This window comes from Notechis scutatus, chromosome 1, assembly GCF_049901735.1.
Source record: "Notechis scutatus isolate UNSWTSFEM ecotype Mainland chromosome 1, rNotScu1.2, whole genome shotgun sequence".
Lineage (NCBI taxonomy): Eukaryota > Metazoa > Chordata > Lepidosauria > Squamata > Elapidae > Notechis > Notechis scutatus.
Window position 1 is genome coordinate 101,854,811 of NC_142009.1, and position 17,790 is coordinate 101,872,600.

Here is a 17,790-nt window from a genome sequence, read left to right on the forward strand (position 1 = left end):
GACAAATTCTTTTTGTCAAAATGGAAGGCAAAAAGAAAAAAAAAACCTTTAAAAAAATCAGATGGATGCTGAGAATTTTCAATCAAAACTTTCATAGCACTATACAGTGAATAGTGAGTTTGAATGTGAGAGTTATATTTGCTCAAGCAGTGGATATCATGAATAGGTTTCATTTTGAGTATTTTGAAAAAACCTTTTATACTAACCAACAAAATACTTGCTCTATTTGATAGGCATGGTTAAATAATTATTGTAGGATAGAGAACTATTGTAACATAGAGAGCAATTGAACTATTTATTTAAAAAAGGACATAAGGATAATAATCTGTAGGATTCTTGAATGCTACACATTTGAAAAGTTTCACATGATAAAGCTATTTAGCCATTAGCTATTTAGCTATTTTCTCCATTTGCTTAAAAATTGATCTTTGATCTTTTCAATGTTATAAAAAAGGACAAATGATTAAACTGCAGCTTTTACAACTAGAAAGGCCTTCAATTAATCTCACACACATGCACACACACACACACACTATGCCGAATTAAACTGGCACCAATCTTCATAGAAATGAAGAGGTCCCATGAAGCATTTGTGAGATCTTTGATATTAATCATATCAGCATTGGAGTAATTTTTTTTTGAAAACCATGCCAACTGCATTTGTAAGTCTACTAACTCATTATATGTTTTAACCATTTTACATTTTAATGCACTCCAATACTAGGTTTGACCTTGACTTTTCTTATTGCTGATGTATTTTCTTGATGCCCTTTAAAAGGAAGGGAGGGATAGTAAAGGAAAGAAAAGTAGAAGGTATCTGGCAATGAGATTTTAGTCAGTATTTGGTAAGAATGCCTGATAGATATGACCATATTGTGCCAAGCATAACTTTAAAATTTAAATACAATATCTCTAAGCACAGGGGTATAAGGAGTCAATTTAAAAACCTCCATATAATATTTTCTCATGGAATAATATTTTAAGAGGACAAGGGAAATTACACACGTCTGTAAAGCTTAGTTTGGCTCTAATGCAGAAGAAGATTAAAAGCAGCCCTCTAGTTTTGCTGAACCCAAATTCCTTCTGTTCTTGCCAGCAAGGCCAATGGTGAGGAATGCTGGGATTTGAAGTTCAACAATGCCACAAAGCCATACATTAGCGTGTCAGCAACAGCCAAAAAAGCCAATGCCATCCTAAGTTGCATTAACAGAGGGATACAGTCAAGATCAAGTGAGGTACACCACTTTATAAATCCTTAGTAAGACCACACCTACAGGTGAAAGTCAAAAAATTAGAATATCGTGCAAAACTTCATTTATTTCCGTAATGCAACTTAAAAGGTGACACTAATATATGAGATAGACTCATTACATGCAAAGCAAGATAGTTCAAGTGGTGATTTGTTATAATAGAGATGATTATGGCTTACAGCTCATGAAAACCTCAAATCCACAATCTCAGAAAACCAGAATATTACATGCAATCAATAAAACAAGGATTGTACAATCAATAAAACAAGGATATGGGACCTCTGAAAAGTATAAGCATGCATATGTATTCAGTACTTGGTTTGGGCCCCTTTTGCAGCAATTACTGCCTCAATGCGGTGTGGCATGGAAGCTATCAGCCTGTGGCACTGCTGAGGTGTTATGGAAGACGCTTCAATAGCGGCCTTCAGCTCTTCTGCATTGTTTGGTCTGATGTCTCTCATCTTTCTCTTGGCAATGCCCCATAGATTCTCTATGGGATTCAGGTCGGGCGAGTTTGCTGGCCAATCAAGCACAGTAATCCCACGGTCATTGAACCAGGTTTTGGTGCTTTTGGCAGTGTGGGCAGATGTCAAGTCCTGCTGGAAAATGACGTCAGCATCCCCATACAGCTTGTCTGTGGAAGGAAGCATGAAGTGCTCCAAAATCTCCTGGTAGATGACTGTGTTGACCTAAACATTCTATTTATATATTTATTTATCATTTTTATTCAAATTGAACTGATAACTTTTCTCTTTTGTAGCCCCAGAAGTGATAGAACTTAGCCAGATAGAATATAAAAATCCAAGATATATAGATGCTCCAGATATGAAAATAGTGCTAAAAAGATTTATTGAAGAAAAAGAAATACTAAAGGTGTATTATTTGCAAAAAATGCACATATTTGGAATATGTATATGTCAGAAAACAATCCATGAAAATACAAACAAATCTGCAAGTGGATTGTTACTATTTTGGGGCAAGTTTGCAATTGAATCATAAAGAATTCCAAATGAATAAAATAAGAATTTGAGCAAATTGAAATGGATATTTTCATCTATTAATGATACTTCTGGCTTCATAGATTCACCTTTAGACTGTGATAGTAATGCAAGAGAATGGAGCTATTCACATTTCTTTCCAACCCAATAACCTCCACAACAATAACAACAACAAAGGAATTTCATTCTCACTTAAATGAACTATATTGACAACACACAGGTAGAAAAAAAATTCAATGCCACACTAATCTAGTCTACCTGAGTAAATTGTCATGAAATCTGATTTTTCCCTGGCATGGATTTACTGCATGAGAGGACAGCAGAACACTGTGTTTCATTCCTCGATACCAAAACTTACAGTACTTATTTATTATAACATGTAACACACAATGATTCCAAAATACAATGAGTTATAACAATATATCTTGAAAATGGTGAGGAGATCTTTGTTATGGATTAAATCTGTGGCTAGAGGTTGAATTTGGATAGCTAAAATGTTGAAAATTACCCCACATTTTCTGATCACACTTCCATTTTGAGGATTCAGATGAATAGTGACCAATAATACTGCTGTGATTTCATCTTCGGTAATAACCAATATTTATATTTATTATAGCATTTATGTGGGGATGGAGGGAAGTTGGAGACCAAAACTACAATGGATATTATTGCAGAATTTTTTTTAGAATTCATTTTTAGGGCAAAAAGTAACATGTTCTCCTTTGCTATTTCAATTTCATAAAATTCCATATCTGAATTATGTAGTGGGGTGGGGTTTGCATTGTTATCTATGCTGATTAGCAAAGAGGCAGACAATATCCCTGGTTATTTCCACAAGACTGTGGGGCAAACCAGAATAGCCCTTAATAACACACACTAATTTTCTTTTGCCGCTGTTCTCATTTCAGGTTCAATGGATCCAAAAGACTTCCTCAGGGAGGCACAGATAATGAAGAATTTGAGACACCCTAAGCTTATACAGCTCTATGCTGTTTGCACTTTACAGGATCCAATTTATATTGTTACAGAGCTGATGAGACATGGGAGTCTGCTAGAATATCTCCAAAGTGAGTAGGAAACATTTCATTTAGATAGAGTGTGGCAATCTGCAGTAAAGCAAACACATTGGTATTAAAAAAAAAGGGAGGGGGGGGAGAAGATGGAGAGATGAGCAGATCAATTTAATGTGATTGGATATGAAGCCAGTAATGACTGGCAGGGATTGACATGGTGTGTTTGTCCCAAACTACTTACACTTTGAATGGCATGCTGGGGATATATACTAAGAAATGATGGGGCAGACAAAAGCCAGAGTAGATTTAATCTTAACAAAGTTAAATAAAATAGTCAGTACGGTTGTTCCTTCTGCCCCTTCAGTCTCATTTAACATTCTAATTTAGTGGGAATTTTGGAATGGTGTGGCAAAGTCCCTCTTAAAGCTTTGAGGAAGGTATGTCAACCCTCTATGGGAGCCTTCATAGCTACTGAGAGACAGCACAAATTGCTCTCCCAACCAAACAAAAGTAGAAGGTCATTGTTATTTCTAGAATAGAATAGAATACCTTTATTGTCATTGCATTCCATGAATACAATGAAATTTGAAAGCTACTCCACCACAGTGCCCCAAACACCACATCATAATCACACTACAGAGTTTTTAAAAATTAAAATAATCATAATAATAGGACTAAATCACAAATGCACTGTTTGATTCAAGACAATTACTGCCTTGGAAAAGAAACTGTTTCTCAATCTATTAGTCCTCATTTTAAAACACCTCCCTGATGGTAACAGTTCGAAATATGAATGTCCAGGATGAGAATGGTCTGTGGAGATTTTTAGTGTTCTAGAGAGGAGTCTGGTCTTTGCAATCTCTTCCAAAGAAGAAAGAGAACAACCGATGATTTTTTGTGCTGTGTTTGTAACTCTCTGGAGCATTTTCTTATCTACTGCAGAGCATCCAGCATACCACACCATTACACAGTATGCCAAAATGCTCTCAATGGTAGAACGGTAAAAAGTAACCAGCAACTTCTCACCCAGGCAACTATTTTTCAGTAACCTCAGAAAGTGCAGGTGCTGTTGGGCCTTCTTTGCAGTGGCCATAGTGTGGATCGACCAAGTGAGGTTGTTGGAAATATGAGTTCCTAGAAATTTAAAACTATGAACTCTTTCCACACAGTCTCCATTGATATATAGTGGGAGAGGCTCTGCTTTGTATCTTCTGAAGTCTATAATCAATTCTTTGGTCTTTTTGATGTTCAGGGTGAGGTTATGACTCTTGCACCACAAGACCAGTCTGAGAACCTCTGACCCATAGGCCGTCTCATCTCCTCCTGATATGAGTCCCACCAATGTGGTGTCATCTTCAAATTTTATTATAGGGTTAGTGGGACAAGAGGGAGTGCAGTCATAGTTGTAGAGTGAATACAAAAGGGGGCTCAGCACATAGCCCTGTGGAGAGCAAGAGTGGAGGAAAAATAGCTGCCAATCCTAATGGTTTGGGGTCTGTTAGTAAGAAAGTCCTTTATCCAACAGCAGATTCTACATAGTATAAACTCTTTCTTTGTCTATACATGTCCCAGGGACATTCCCATACAATCTGAAGAAAATACCTTTCTTTTTCTTTCTACTACATGGATGTGCTGTCACAGAAAGCCTGAAAAATGCTGTGTAAACTTAAATATATATGGGAAAGGATTTCTAGGAAAAGGATGCAACTTTGCATGTTATTTTTATGCAGTTGCATGTCTGTTTGTCTCCATATCTGATAACAAATCAAAATTGATTAGGTAGATCAAACTAGAGCCCTCCCTCCCAACAGTCTGAGGGACCACGAATTGACCCCCTGTTTAAAAAGTTTGAGGAGCCCTGCTGTATATTATATCTTTACTTTGGATCAGTGTATGAATCTGGTTGCTTCAAAGTTATCCAGAAAACTGCATGACTGGAAAGAGGCCCTGATTCAGGCTTTTCTGATCCATATTGTGTTCTTGAACTCTTCCTCACTTGATTTAACATTTCAGAATGAGATACATTTCAAAGATATATCTCATGAGACAGGTAAATAGACAGACAGACAGACAGGTAGTTGGATGATAGATGGACAGTTATTTGTGTCTTTGACTCATTGTTGACTTCTGGCAACTGTCTTCTTCGCAAGATACTAAAAGTTGCTTTCCCTTTTCTTCTTCCTAAGGCTGAGAGAAAGTAACTGGCCCAAGGACATCCAGAGGGCTTTGTTCCTAGGCAGTACTAAAACTCACAGTCTCCTAATTTCCAGCCTGGTGTCTTAACCATTATACTAAACTGGCTCTCTCCCCAGGAGAAGTACTACACATAAACACACGCGCGCACACACACACACACACACACCACCACCACCTCTCTGAGGTTTGAAGCCTCTGTGTGTGTGTGTGTGTGTGTGTGTGTTTTGGATTGTTTGTACTCTATTTTTCACCCTAGCCTGGCTGTAGATGGGCAATGCTTACAAAACAGCCATGATGAGTCTCAAGCTTCTCATTTCCTCCTTGCCAGCTCTAGTTTTTACATCATTTATTAAAAGAAGTATAGTGGGACTTTACAAATACAATACAAAGAGAACATGTTAAATCCATGGAGATCTACACCATAAAAATGGGGGGGGGGGGGAGTGGATGATAATAGCATCCTCTCTATAGATAGAAATACAACTTTCAATAGCAGGGAAAATTCAGTCCTACTTTGACTTGCAATATTAACAGTGGGATAGTTTGCACAATGTTCATCAGTTACTTAACCCCAACGTATTACTTTACCCCAACATATTCCCTCCCAACTGCATACTACAATAGGACTGTTGTAAGATCCTCTTAGTTAATCTTCAGTACTGTTATACTGTAACTTGACTATAACATCTGATTCTTAAAACCACAAATCCTCGTCCACCTTCCTTCTCACCTCCCAAACTGTAGTATTAACATGATGGCTGCATCTGGTTATTCAGCGAATTGGGTGAAGCTGAAGCAAGTGCTGCAGTGCTTTCACTAAAGAGAATTAATGAAAGAAACAAATTCTAGTGCAGCAGAAAAAAGGGTCAGGGGAAAAAGCAAGTACACATATCTCAAGGAACAGGAGCAGTTGGTGATTACAATGCCTTCTTTCTGCTACTTAGCCTTTGATATCTGCTGAAACTTATAGTGCTTATCACTCATGTCTATTCTTGTCTCCCAGCTGTTCTACTTTCCCTCAGCAGTTAAAAAACAAAACATAATAAAGAACAACCATCCTGTTGCTGCTTTAGTCTGGCTAGGTGAAAAAGGAAAATGTGCAGTAAACCCTCAGCAACAGCCTTTAGATAAAAACATTGCCATCTTGTGGGATCTAGGAAGCGTGCTTTTTCCATGGCAGACCCTGCCCTATGGAAAGGCCTTTCTACAGAAGTGTCCACCCTTCTAAGCCTTCTGAAAGCCTTTAAGACCTAGATGTCTGTGGAGATTCTCAGTTATCCAAGTCATTGTTTGTCCCAAAGGTGCTTTTCCAAAAGGAAACAAGACTTTGTTTTTCCTTGAAGACATTTTGCTTCTTATCCAAGAAACTAGTTCAGTTCAGTTCAATTCTGAAGAAGCTTCTTGGATCAGGGAGTGAAACATCTTCAAGGAAAAAGCAAAATCCAGTTGCTTTTTGAAAAAGCACTTTGGGACCTTAAGACCTGACTTTTCCTCCAAGTGTTGGGATAAGGTGAGGTGGATGAGAAGATTTAACAAGGGACTTCATGTGGAACCTTAACTCTGCTGCCAGTTTTTAATGTTTATGGTTTTCCTAGATATATGTATGATTTTGTTTTATTAGTGTTTTAATTGTTGATTGGGAACCAGAGTTGGAGATAGGATAGACAGTGTTTTAAAGTGTTTTAAATAAATAAATAAAAACCTCCAATAATTTTATTGGAAAATTTTTGGAGAATTGGACCCAGCTCTATTACATAATTAGAGTCCAGTCACTTCCCTTTTCCTTTCTAGAGAAGATTGTTGAGAAAGTGGCAACAGAGCTACAAAGGGTAAGTTCCTGCTGGAGCAGCTGTGCCTAATTATGGCAGGTATGCCAATTGTCTACCATTCAAGAGCATAACATCCTGGTAATTGTCACTCTTACCCTCATCTCTGCACTGAAGAGACAATTAATCTGTAATGCAGAATGCTATGGTCAGCATGCTGACTGGCACCATTCAATATAGCCATATACAGCAAGAGCAGAATTGGGTTGCCAGTTGGTTTCCACATACAAGTCATGTCCTACATACAGTAGCTCGGGGCCTGGCTATCTTCAAGGCTGCTTATTCCAAGTAGAATCTTTCTGTTCAAGACCTACCTGTAGAGAGTGCTTGTTGTAAGTCATGCTGAGAAGATTATTTTTCCCAACCTTCCCCAAATATTCCTTCCTTGTAGATGATGCAGGTTCCAGAATCCACTTGCCAGAACAGGTAGATATGGCAGCTCAAGTGGCCTCTGGAATGGCTTACCTGGAATCCCAAAATTTCATCCACCGAGATTTGGCAGCAAGGAATGTCCTGGTTGGTGATCACAATGTTTACAAAGTGGCAGATTTTGGACTTGCACGGGTTTTTAAGGTATACTTTTAAATTGATGTCTCGGATATTTGGATACTTTAGCTATTTTAGACACAAAAGCCGATATATACTATAAACAAATATTATATATATAAAGAGCCATGGTGGCTCAGTGGTTAGAATGCAGTATTGTAGGATAATTCTGCTGATTGTCAGCAGTTCAATTCTCACCAGTTCAAGATTGACTCAGCCTTCCGTCCTTCTGAAGTCGGTAAAATGAGGACCTAAATTGTTGGGGGCAATATGCTGACTTTGTAAACTGCTTAGAGTGGACTGTAAAGCACTGTGAAGCAGTTCTATAAGTCTAAGTACTATTGCTATAATTTAAGAATTCATGCCCTAGATCAGACTCTTCTCGCTTCTAAAAATTATGAAGAACGCCAAAGTAGCTTTCCTTTCAAGGGTTATATTTATATTTTTATATTTATGGTTATATTTATCAATAGTCACCATATTAAAAATGGAAGTTGATCCATTTATAGAATCATGTAAAAATAAGGTTAAACCCATTAGATGTTAACATAAATAATTTTTCTCCTGAAATTTTTTTTTTTAAAGAAAGAAAAGATAGTAACAAGAAGAGAGACTTTTAACTTTTGGAAAATATGTTCAATATCTGGCAAATAATTTTGATTTCAATGACACATGAGAAAGCCTTATAAGAACCTCCCCCCCCCACATTGTCCTCAGATACAGTTAAAGAAACACCACCCTAAACGATACAGCATCTGCAAATGTAGTATTTAAGAATGGAATTGCTCTACACAGAGGCAGCATCTTTATAGGGTGTCTAATTTGGGGAACAAAGAACCATAGCCATTGTGATGGAGTTTCCAGCATAAAAACCAGCTGCTTGGCTGTAGCGAGAGACAAAGGCTATATTTGGAAGTCACAGTGAGACACAATTCTAATTTACCATGAAATGTGGTATTTTACCTTTCTCAGTTTCTCTTAGCTGGATTTTCCTGACAGCAGCAGTGGCTAAATAAAAACTCCTTCTGTGATTTGTTTAGTGTGCACTTTTAGAACACTGACTGCTCATTCCTTGATCAGCTGCACCTCCTGCTGATGTGCTGACTTGTCAAAGGGTTGTGAATTGATTTCCATAGACTGGCTTTTTGCTTCAGGCTTTTTGGGTATAGGTGCTGTCTGGAACCAGCAAATCAAGACAATGTACTATAGAAAACCTGTAGGTGGATTACTGTAGTTTCAAGTGGCAGCATTGGCAGCATTTAAGATGTGATCTGAGCGATACCTTTCAGAGATAAAGCTATAGATTATAGGAACTGGGCTTGGCTAGTCTAGTGAAGAGAAGGACGAGGGGAGACATAATAGCAGTATTCCAATATTTGAGGGACTGCCATAGAGAGGAAGGGGTCAATCTATTTTCCAGGGCACCCGAAGGCCAGACAAGGAATAATGGATGGAAACTGAACAAGGAGAGATTCAACCTAGAAATAAGGACAACTTTTCTGACAGTGAGAGCAATCAACCAATGGAACAGCTTGCCTTTAGAAGCTGTGGGAGCTTCACCCCTGGAAGCTTTCAAGAAGAGGCTGGACTGCCATTTGTCAGAAATGGTTAGGGTCTCCTGCTTGGGCAGGGGGTTGGACTAGATGACTTACAAGGTCCCTTCCAACTCTGTTAATCTGTTAAGATATTCAGACAATATAATGTTTATATTTGTCTAGGCTATCTTGAACCCCATAAGATAGAATCCCTATTGGGCCTATTTAACTTTTTGGTCTTATTTTGATTACGAAGAATCAGCAACTTTTAACAGTAGCATTAAATTAAAAGTGAATTTCTCTATATATTATACTTGGAAGAGCTGGTTCCAATTATGCTTACTCTATTGGGGGGGGGGGAATCAAAGTTTTGATCATGGCAAACAAAACACAGAAGGAGTTTTCCCCAGGAATAAAAATTGATTCAGCTTGATCTTTCAAATTGATTCATTTTTAAGTGAAAGGAATCTGCATTCTCTATTGGATGCATTCATACTTTTAAACTGATTCAGATAAGAATATGTTTGCTTATTTTTTGAATTAAAATTTGGAGGTGTCTGATTTGGTTTGACTCATCAGATTGATCTGATGATTTCATTATAATATTGGATTCAGAGGAATGGTTCTATCAAACTGCCTTTGCGTTAAAATTTTAGGTGAAATATTTGCACTGCACTTGTTTCTGTGAATTGTTTATCTACCCTAGAGGGAAGAGAGACCAAATGAGGGATGACTAATTTGGCTTAACATGATGTACAAATGCAGTTATAATTTTAAAATTATGAAGTAATATAGAGATCTTCATGGTGATCTGTATTGCCTGATAAGAAAAAAAAGAATATATAGCATTACCATTTCTGAAACTCAGAGTAATATGCATTTGAGAAAGGAAGCAGCCTGATCTCAGAAAAAAAATCTAATGTATAAGTAAATAATGTTCCATTCATTCTTCAGAGTGTCAGTTTACTTCACCTAAATTAATTGATGCCACTGTGAACAAATATATTAATTTGTACTTCTTGGAGTCTGCTTTTTAAATCCTGGAATTGTTGAAGTGATGATGATCAAAGTCAGTGTTTTGTTGGTACCTGTAATTAATCACAGAACAAAGGTTCTGAATGCATTAGTTCTTGCTGTCACCTTGTCGTCTTGCTAAAGGCTTCACATGAGTCCTGTGCCCTGCCAACAAGTAGCTTGCACTGCTGTCAGTGATAGATTTCAGGACTCACAGTAGTAAGCCCCAATTAATCATGGCCAAATTGATGTTGCATGGATGCTTGACAAAACAAGGGCTAGGAATTAAGGAACAAAAGTCCTACCTGGCTGGTTCAGGTTGTCAGGGGATATCAGCTAACAATCAACAAACAGTTTCAATGTAATGATTATTAGGACTATGCAAATGTTAGGAAATGAAAAAAAAAAAGGTTTTAAGTTGATTTGAATGTTGCAATAGTGGAAATGGATAGATCTGGAGATTTATCACTTTGTTTCTTGTTTGCATAAAATAGGTAGAAAATGAAAATGTCTATGAAGCCAAACATGAAACAAAGCTCCCAGTGAAATGGACAGCCCCTGAAGCAATTCGCTCTAATAGGTTTAGCATTAAGTCTGATGTCTGGTCTTTTGGAATACTCCTTTTTGAAATAATCACTTATGGAAAAATGCCCTATGCAGGTGAGTGCTTTGTTTGAAAATAATGCTTTCAACTTTTTTTTAAATGAATCTTCCTTACTTTTCTTCAGCTGATGGGCAAGCTTAATAAAACTTTAGTTTTCTGTATAGAATAAAAACTCTTGGATAATCCGTGTAGCAATTGTAAATGTTGTGCTATGTATTAAACTAAATAGCACCACACTAATCTCAAACAATTAGAATCTTGCTAGATTTATTTTTACATCTGCTGCCTCTTCCAAAGTTTCTAAGCAGCTTACATCAATAACATAATAAAACCACAAATCTGTAAAAAGATCTTCAGCTAAATTAGCTTATTATTACCCCAAACTGCTGCTATCATTTATATGACAGCCTCTGCCAAATTTTCTGAGAAAAACCATGTTTTATACCTTTGCTGAAAGATAAATAATAGGTAAGAGTCTGGCCTGAACTAGAGGTATGAGCTATTAAAGACCTTGGAGCTGCAATTAGTCTTTGTGTTCTCCTTGATACCTGAAACAAGAAAGATGAATGGATGTGGTCTAAACTAGCATATTTGGGCAGATTTTACTGGAGCATGTGGATTAGCAACTTGCACCTAGAATTGGGCCTGTAAACCTATGAGGACCAATGTAGCTTCTACAATTTAGAAGCTACACGGTATCAGCTTTCATCTGTCAGCAAATTAGCACCTGCTTCCTGCACCAGTTTGTCAAATTCCTCGTAGCCAGAAAGGAAAGACTACAAAAGAACAACACATATTTCAGAAAGGTATCTTAACACTAGCCTGGGGCTAATGAAGAATCTTGAAAAATCTAATAGTCATTCCCCAGCATCAGTTATAATGAGGTAGTTGAAGTAGAGTTTCTTTGAAGCACTTTTCCCCAAGATCTTCTGCAGTCTGGACTAAATTGCCTTTTCTGATATTCAACCTCCATTGCACAAAGAATTCTTACTGCAGTCAGCATATACAACCACAAAGTTCTATTCCCCACCCCCCAGTTCCTTGTCCAGTAATCCTAAAAGTTTCAGTTTTTAATTTTCTGTTCATTTTAAGAATTTTCCACATTGTAACATGGATCATTCTGGCCCCAATATTTCTTTGCTTTATCACAAGCCCAAAGATGATAAAACACACCTTTTTCAGAATTACATTTCCAACATATATTTCAATGACTTTATATATCTTTGAGAATTGATCAGGTTTTAGTTATCAATGATAAAATCATTTTCATCTTAACTTGGAGTTAATTTCTTGATCTGATTTATATCTTGACACTGACTAATGCATGTTTGCTGGTATCAGATTCTGCTAAGAATTACAGAATAAGGAGGGCCATCTTTAATAACAATCAATGTTGTTTCTGTCCCTTATCCATGGAAAAATTCACTGGCCTTATTGCTATGATGTAGGTTCAAAACTTGCCTTAAACATAACAATATTCACTCCTTGTTTTGCACAGTGTTACGCCAATCATCGGTTGTAGCATTTCCTCTACAAAGAACAGCCTTTGATTGACACCTGGGGTGGGCAACTCAAGAGCTACAAATGCCTGTGTTGCCCCTGAACTCCAAAGATTATGCACCCAACAAATCTGCTGACTGAATTGCTGGAAATTTCCCCTGCTGAAAACAATAGGATCCATAAGATGTCTAGGAGATACCATCTAAATAGGTCCACTGAGATGAGCCAGGTTTTACAGAATACCTATTTCCTCATTTGAGATCTGGGATCTGATATATTTTATATTTACTATATTTAAGTTTTTTGAGGTTGTTAATCAGCAAAATACCCTATAGATATATAAACAAACAAACACAATTTTCATTATGGAATCCCCTCACTATTGTGCACAATTGTTTAGTCATCCCACTACTTAAAATGAGTCACATTCCCATGTCTTCTGCCTTATGTCTTCTGCTGTGGTTGTTAATAATTCTAAGTCAAGTTTTAGTTATTGTTTGTGGATTAAGCCAGAATCCCCTGGTTCATACATAATTCTAAGCCCCAGGGGCTATATTCATATATTGCAAGAACCATAAGCATTTGCAGGGGAAGGGGAAGAAGGGGGTCAAGTGAAAAAAAAAGAAAGAAAACATTTAGATATTGCAATATCAATCCCCTGGCTTATGTACTTGTGTTTGATACCAGAACGGAAATATGAATGTCTACATTGTGACATCCAATGCACAATTTTATATCATTGGTTTATGAAAGATAGCAATAGCACTTAGGCTTATATACTGTTTCACAGTGCTTTACAGCCCTCTCTAAGTGGTTTACAGGGTTAGCATATTGCCTCCAACAATCTGGGTCCTCATTTTACCATCCTTGGAAGGATGGAAGGCTGAGTCAACCTTGAGCCGGTGAGACTTGAACTGGCAAACTGCAGATAGCCGGCAGGCAGCAGAAGTAGCCTGCAGTACTGCATTCTAACCACTGTGCCACCACGGTATTGCCTATTATATCAAGTGCCCCATCCCCCAAGTGAAAGGAAAGGATTAGTGTCATGCTCTGTCTGAGCCCAGACAATATTTGGTTAACAGAAGCAATGCTGGTTCTACCTTTAGACAAACTGATCACTTCAGAAGCTTCTGGATAATTTTCTTGGCACCCTGACAATAAACAGGGAGAGATTTCTGTCATTTCAGCAAAGACAACAATATTTCTCGAGTCTGTTATATGATCCTGTTGGGAAGCCCAAAACTCTCAATGTGAACTTTTCCATGTTTTTAGCCATTTGCCAAACAAAACATTAAATTTAAATGGGTAGAATTATTTCTTGTATTAAAGATACTAATTTGCAGAGATGCTAGAAAGCATGAAGCCTTGTGCAAAAGAATGTATCCTTGAGAATGCATCATCTTCCCAATTTACTTCAAGGTAGCATGTTTATTATGCATAATTGCTAAACTTTTAAAACTACATCATAGGTCTGATGGGTTTTCAAGTGCTCCAGAAACTGGACCAAGGATACAGAATGCCTCAACCAGCTAATTGTCCTCTAGAGTTGTACAACATTATGCTACAGTGTTGGAACGTCGAACCCAAAGAACGACCAACCTTTGAAACATTGCATTGGAGATTGGAAGATTATTATGACATGGATTCCACATCTTATGCAGATGCAAATACTTTTATACGTTGAATGAATACATGTTGCTACTGCTCAAGAACAACTTTCTTTTAGGAATTTAAAAAAAAAATCATTTCAAGTCGAAGTTGTAGAATGAAGATAAATCTACCTGTGTATGTGTGTGTGTGTGTGTGTGTGTGTGTGTGTGTGTGTGTGTGGACAGATACATATATGCACACACATACAAACACACATACAAACACATACACACATAGGAGACTACTCTGTGCAATGGGACTGGAAGAAAGAAAGCTTTTTCTGTAAGAATAATGCATTTGTTAGGTTATTACATGCTACATCAAACAAAAGCTGCTATTTTCACCAAAGTAACTGTGAGATCAATCTAAGCTCAGAGTAGATAAATGGTGAGCTTAAAATAGTGGCGAGTACCAAGGAATGTGTGTTTATTAAAATCTGTGGCATTATGCCACAGTCTTGATGGCAGTCATTTGTACTGTAAGATTAAGAAAACTGAAATAGGCAGGATCTCCCCCCCCGCCTCTCTGTTGTACAATGAAGTTATTCTTCTATTTATTATTTAAACAAGATATAGTAAAGAGCACAAATTATAAACAGCTGCCTCACAAAATACATTTTAACACTACTTTTAATACTTCAGGATGATTATGTGTTATTCTCCAGATTCCACAAATAATCTGTTAAATCACATTGATTTGTTTTTATGAAAGCATGTGATTGTGCTTATGGATAATGTATCCATAAAAAAACTTTGTCTCCTGTACTTTTTTCCCTTTTCTATACATATTCTACAGCTAGAATTCTGGCCATGCTGAATTAGAAATTGGGATTGCACCCATGCAATGGGTATATATTTACTTTAGAAAAAAAAGAGAGAGGGAGAGAGAGAGTATACTTTGGGGATACACAACCTGTATGGGTGGATGAATGGAAACTGAACAAGGAAAGATTTAACTTGAAAATAAGGAGAAACTTTCTGACAGTGAGAACAATCAACCAATGGAACAGTATGCTCTTGGAAGTTGTGGAAGCTTCATCACTTGAGACTTTCAAGAAGAGATTGGACTGCCATTTGTCAGAAATAGTGTAGGGTCTCCTGCTTGGGCTAGGGGTTGGACTAGATGACTTACAAGGTCCCTTCCAACTCTGATTATCTGTTATATGTTAACCTGCACAAATAATGGGCTTCTTCAAACGGTATCTGTTTTGCAGTCAAGTGATGAGCTTCAGTTCATAAATGTAGCCTTTGTAATTTTATAACAATCAAATATTACACGGTTAGATATGAGAACCAGACTGAGCCCACTGCAAGAGAGTGCCAATCTCCCCTTCTTTTAACAGGCTCTGAATAGGGACAAGCTTTTTCCAAACAGTGATTTCAAATAATCCTGTCAAGCAATTTTCTGGTGTGGATGGATTTCTGTTTTTATTTGTCTGATCATGGACCACAATGCTGATTGCATTGAGGCCACTCATCCTCTTTATGAAATACCTACTTGAAGTTGCTAGATTGTACTTCTAGGAATGTAGAAAGAATCTAATGTAAAACGTTGGCATGTTAAATAAAACTCCAGACAGAGTTACTATTTGGTTAGATGACTAGCTTATTCTTTTTCTCCATTGTGCATTCTTTTAGTTTGTTTTATTGAGAACCACAATGCCAGCTATTTTTGGCAAATCATTTTCTATAGATGGTCAATCCAAAGAGACTATGAAATTACTTTTTGGATATTAAAAAAGAAAGTATATTATACTGTACATAGCACACAGTGAGATAATGTTTAACTTCTGCAGATATTATCAATGATCAGACTTGCATTTTGAAAGCATCTCCCTTTGATATGGTTAAAAAAAATCACTTGCAGTAAAAATAAAATATAGGCTGAAATCTTTTTCTCAAATTAGTTACATTTATTTCTGCAATAACTTTATACCAAATGATTCTTTTATGATGCACAAATCTCTTTTAAGTGTCATATCATTCAATGAACTTGATTTCTGAAGCCAAGGTTCTACATTTCAAGTTTTTTTTTACTAGGGTCACTGGAAAAAATAACACCAGTCAGTTATCTGGAGAGGGACAAGATTACTCAGTTCTCCTGCTTGGGTGGAGGAGGGCGGTTGGACTAGATGACCTACAAGGTCCCTTCCAACTCTGTTAATCTGTAATCTGTATCTGCAGTGCAGAGAAGGTGGCATAACACCAGTGAATCCTTATTGATATATAAATAATGTAATTGGTTTGCTTTGTTTCTTTTCTGCTATGGTGCTAGGAAAGGTGCCACTATCTGCAACTGCATATTCAGTTTTACTCCATTCTTAGAGAAAAAAAAAGATTTTGTCATCCATTCTCAATATTGTATCAAAGAGATGTATTTATTTGGCAGTGAGGAATTGCTTATAAAAATGTAGCCTTACTCACCTAAATTGTTGAATGCACTTGAGTAAACAAAATGCTTTGTTTCTATCCTTGATGGGCTAGCTAGAACATATGTAAATGAAAAGATGTAAGCACCATTAACCAATACAATTGTGTAATGGATGGTAAATAAATGATGCAGGAGAGGTAGAGGGATTCTAATAAAAATCTAAAGATGAGTTGACATTTCTAAAAATAAAATAACAAAATGAGGCTTTTATTATATTTTTCCCCGTTGGAGAAAAAAGCTTTCCAGAATTTTTCCCCCCAAGTATTTTCTCTCAGTTTTATATTTCCCATACAAATGGTCCTGGAATGAAGCTAAATCTCTAGTATTAAATGAATTTGAATGGCCCAGCTGCCAACAAAATAACTTGGCTCTTTGACCATTCTAAGCTATGGTTATTTAACCTTGGTTGATTGAAAAGCCACAGAGATTTAGTTCATACAACATGCTAAAGCATAACTGAACACCACACATTATTATTTAATCCTAATGAGGTATATGAATCCAACTGTTGCAGCTGCTCTCTGCAAAACTAAAACCTAACAAATCTTAGAAAGAAAAGAAATTATGTCACTATGACTGCTGTTAACTGCTGTTGGGAATTTATGCTCCTTCTGAAAAAAAATGCAAGGTAACGGTCCTCCAAATTTTTCTTCATATAGATCAGGTGGAATGGAGATCTGCATGTGTTTTTCATATAGCTAATTCTCTAATGTACTTGGTTCTATTGGTGCAGAAGGATGTATAAGAGCAATTCCCTTCATCATTTGCTCAGTTAATGTATATTTCAACCCTACTCCTAGATTGGTTGATGGATTTGGTTCCATCAAAAATTCCACATTGTTATCTTATACCTGTAATGGCAAATTACATTTGTCTAATTTATGCACCCAAGATTGGGTACAAGGCAGTGGTGGAATTCTAAATTTTTTACTACCGATTCTGTGGGTGCGACTAATTTAGTGGGCGTGGCTTGGTGGTCATGTGACTGGGTAGGTATGGCTTAGTGGTCATGTGACTGGGTGGGCGTGCTTGGTGGTCATGTGATTGGGTGGGCATGGCTTGGTGGTCATGTGACTGGGTGGGCGTGGCCAACTCAATGTCACTCACATCAAGAGGTGCCTCACCTGGTCCCTCCCAGCCATTCCTTGTTACCCAGCCTCAACTTATCTATAGTTCTGTAAAAATGTTGTTCACCTTTTTTGACTTTATTATCTGCATACTATAGATG

The 17,790-nt window shown here is 37.1% G+C and overlaps 1 protein-coding gene across 1 annotated transcript in view; it reads left to right on the plus strand.

Moving 5' to 3' along the window:
• FRK (fyn related Src family tyrosine kinase) overlaps positions 1-16,021 on the plus strand; it is a 61,140-nt gene extending 45,119 nt beyond the window's left edge. Inside the window, exons 5-8 of the mRNA XM_026666700.2 lie at positions 3,157-3,315; positions 7,675-7,856; positions 10,873-11,038; positions 13,952-16,021. Coding sequence (XP_026522485.2) covers positions 3,157-3,315; positions 7,675-7,856; positions 10,873-11,038; positions 13,952-14,166 — 722 coding nt within the window. The 3' untranslated portion in view covers positions 14,167-16,021. The remainder of the gene's footprint in view (positions 1-3,156; positions 3,316-7,674; positions 7,857-10,872; positions 11,039-13,951) is intronic.
• Positions 16,022-17,790: the final 1,769 nt, after the last annotated feature.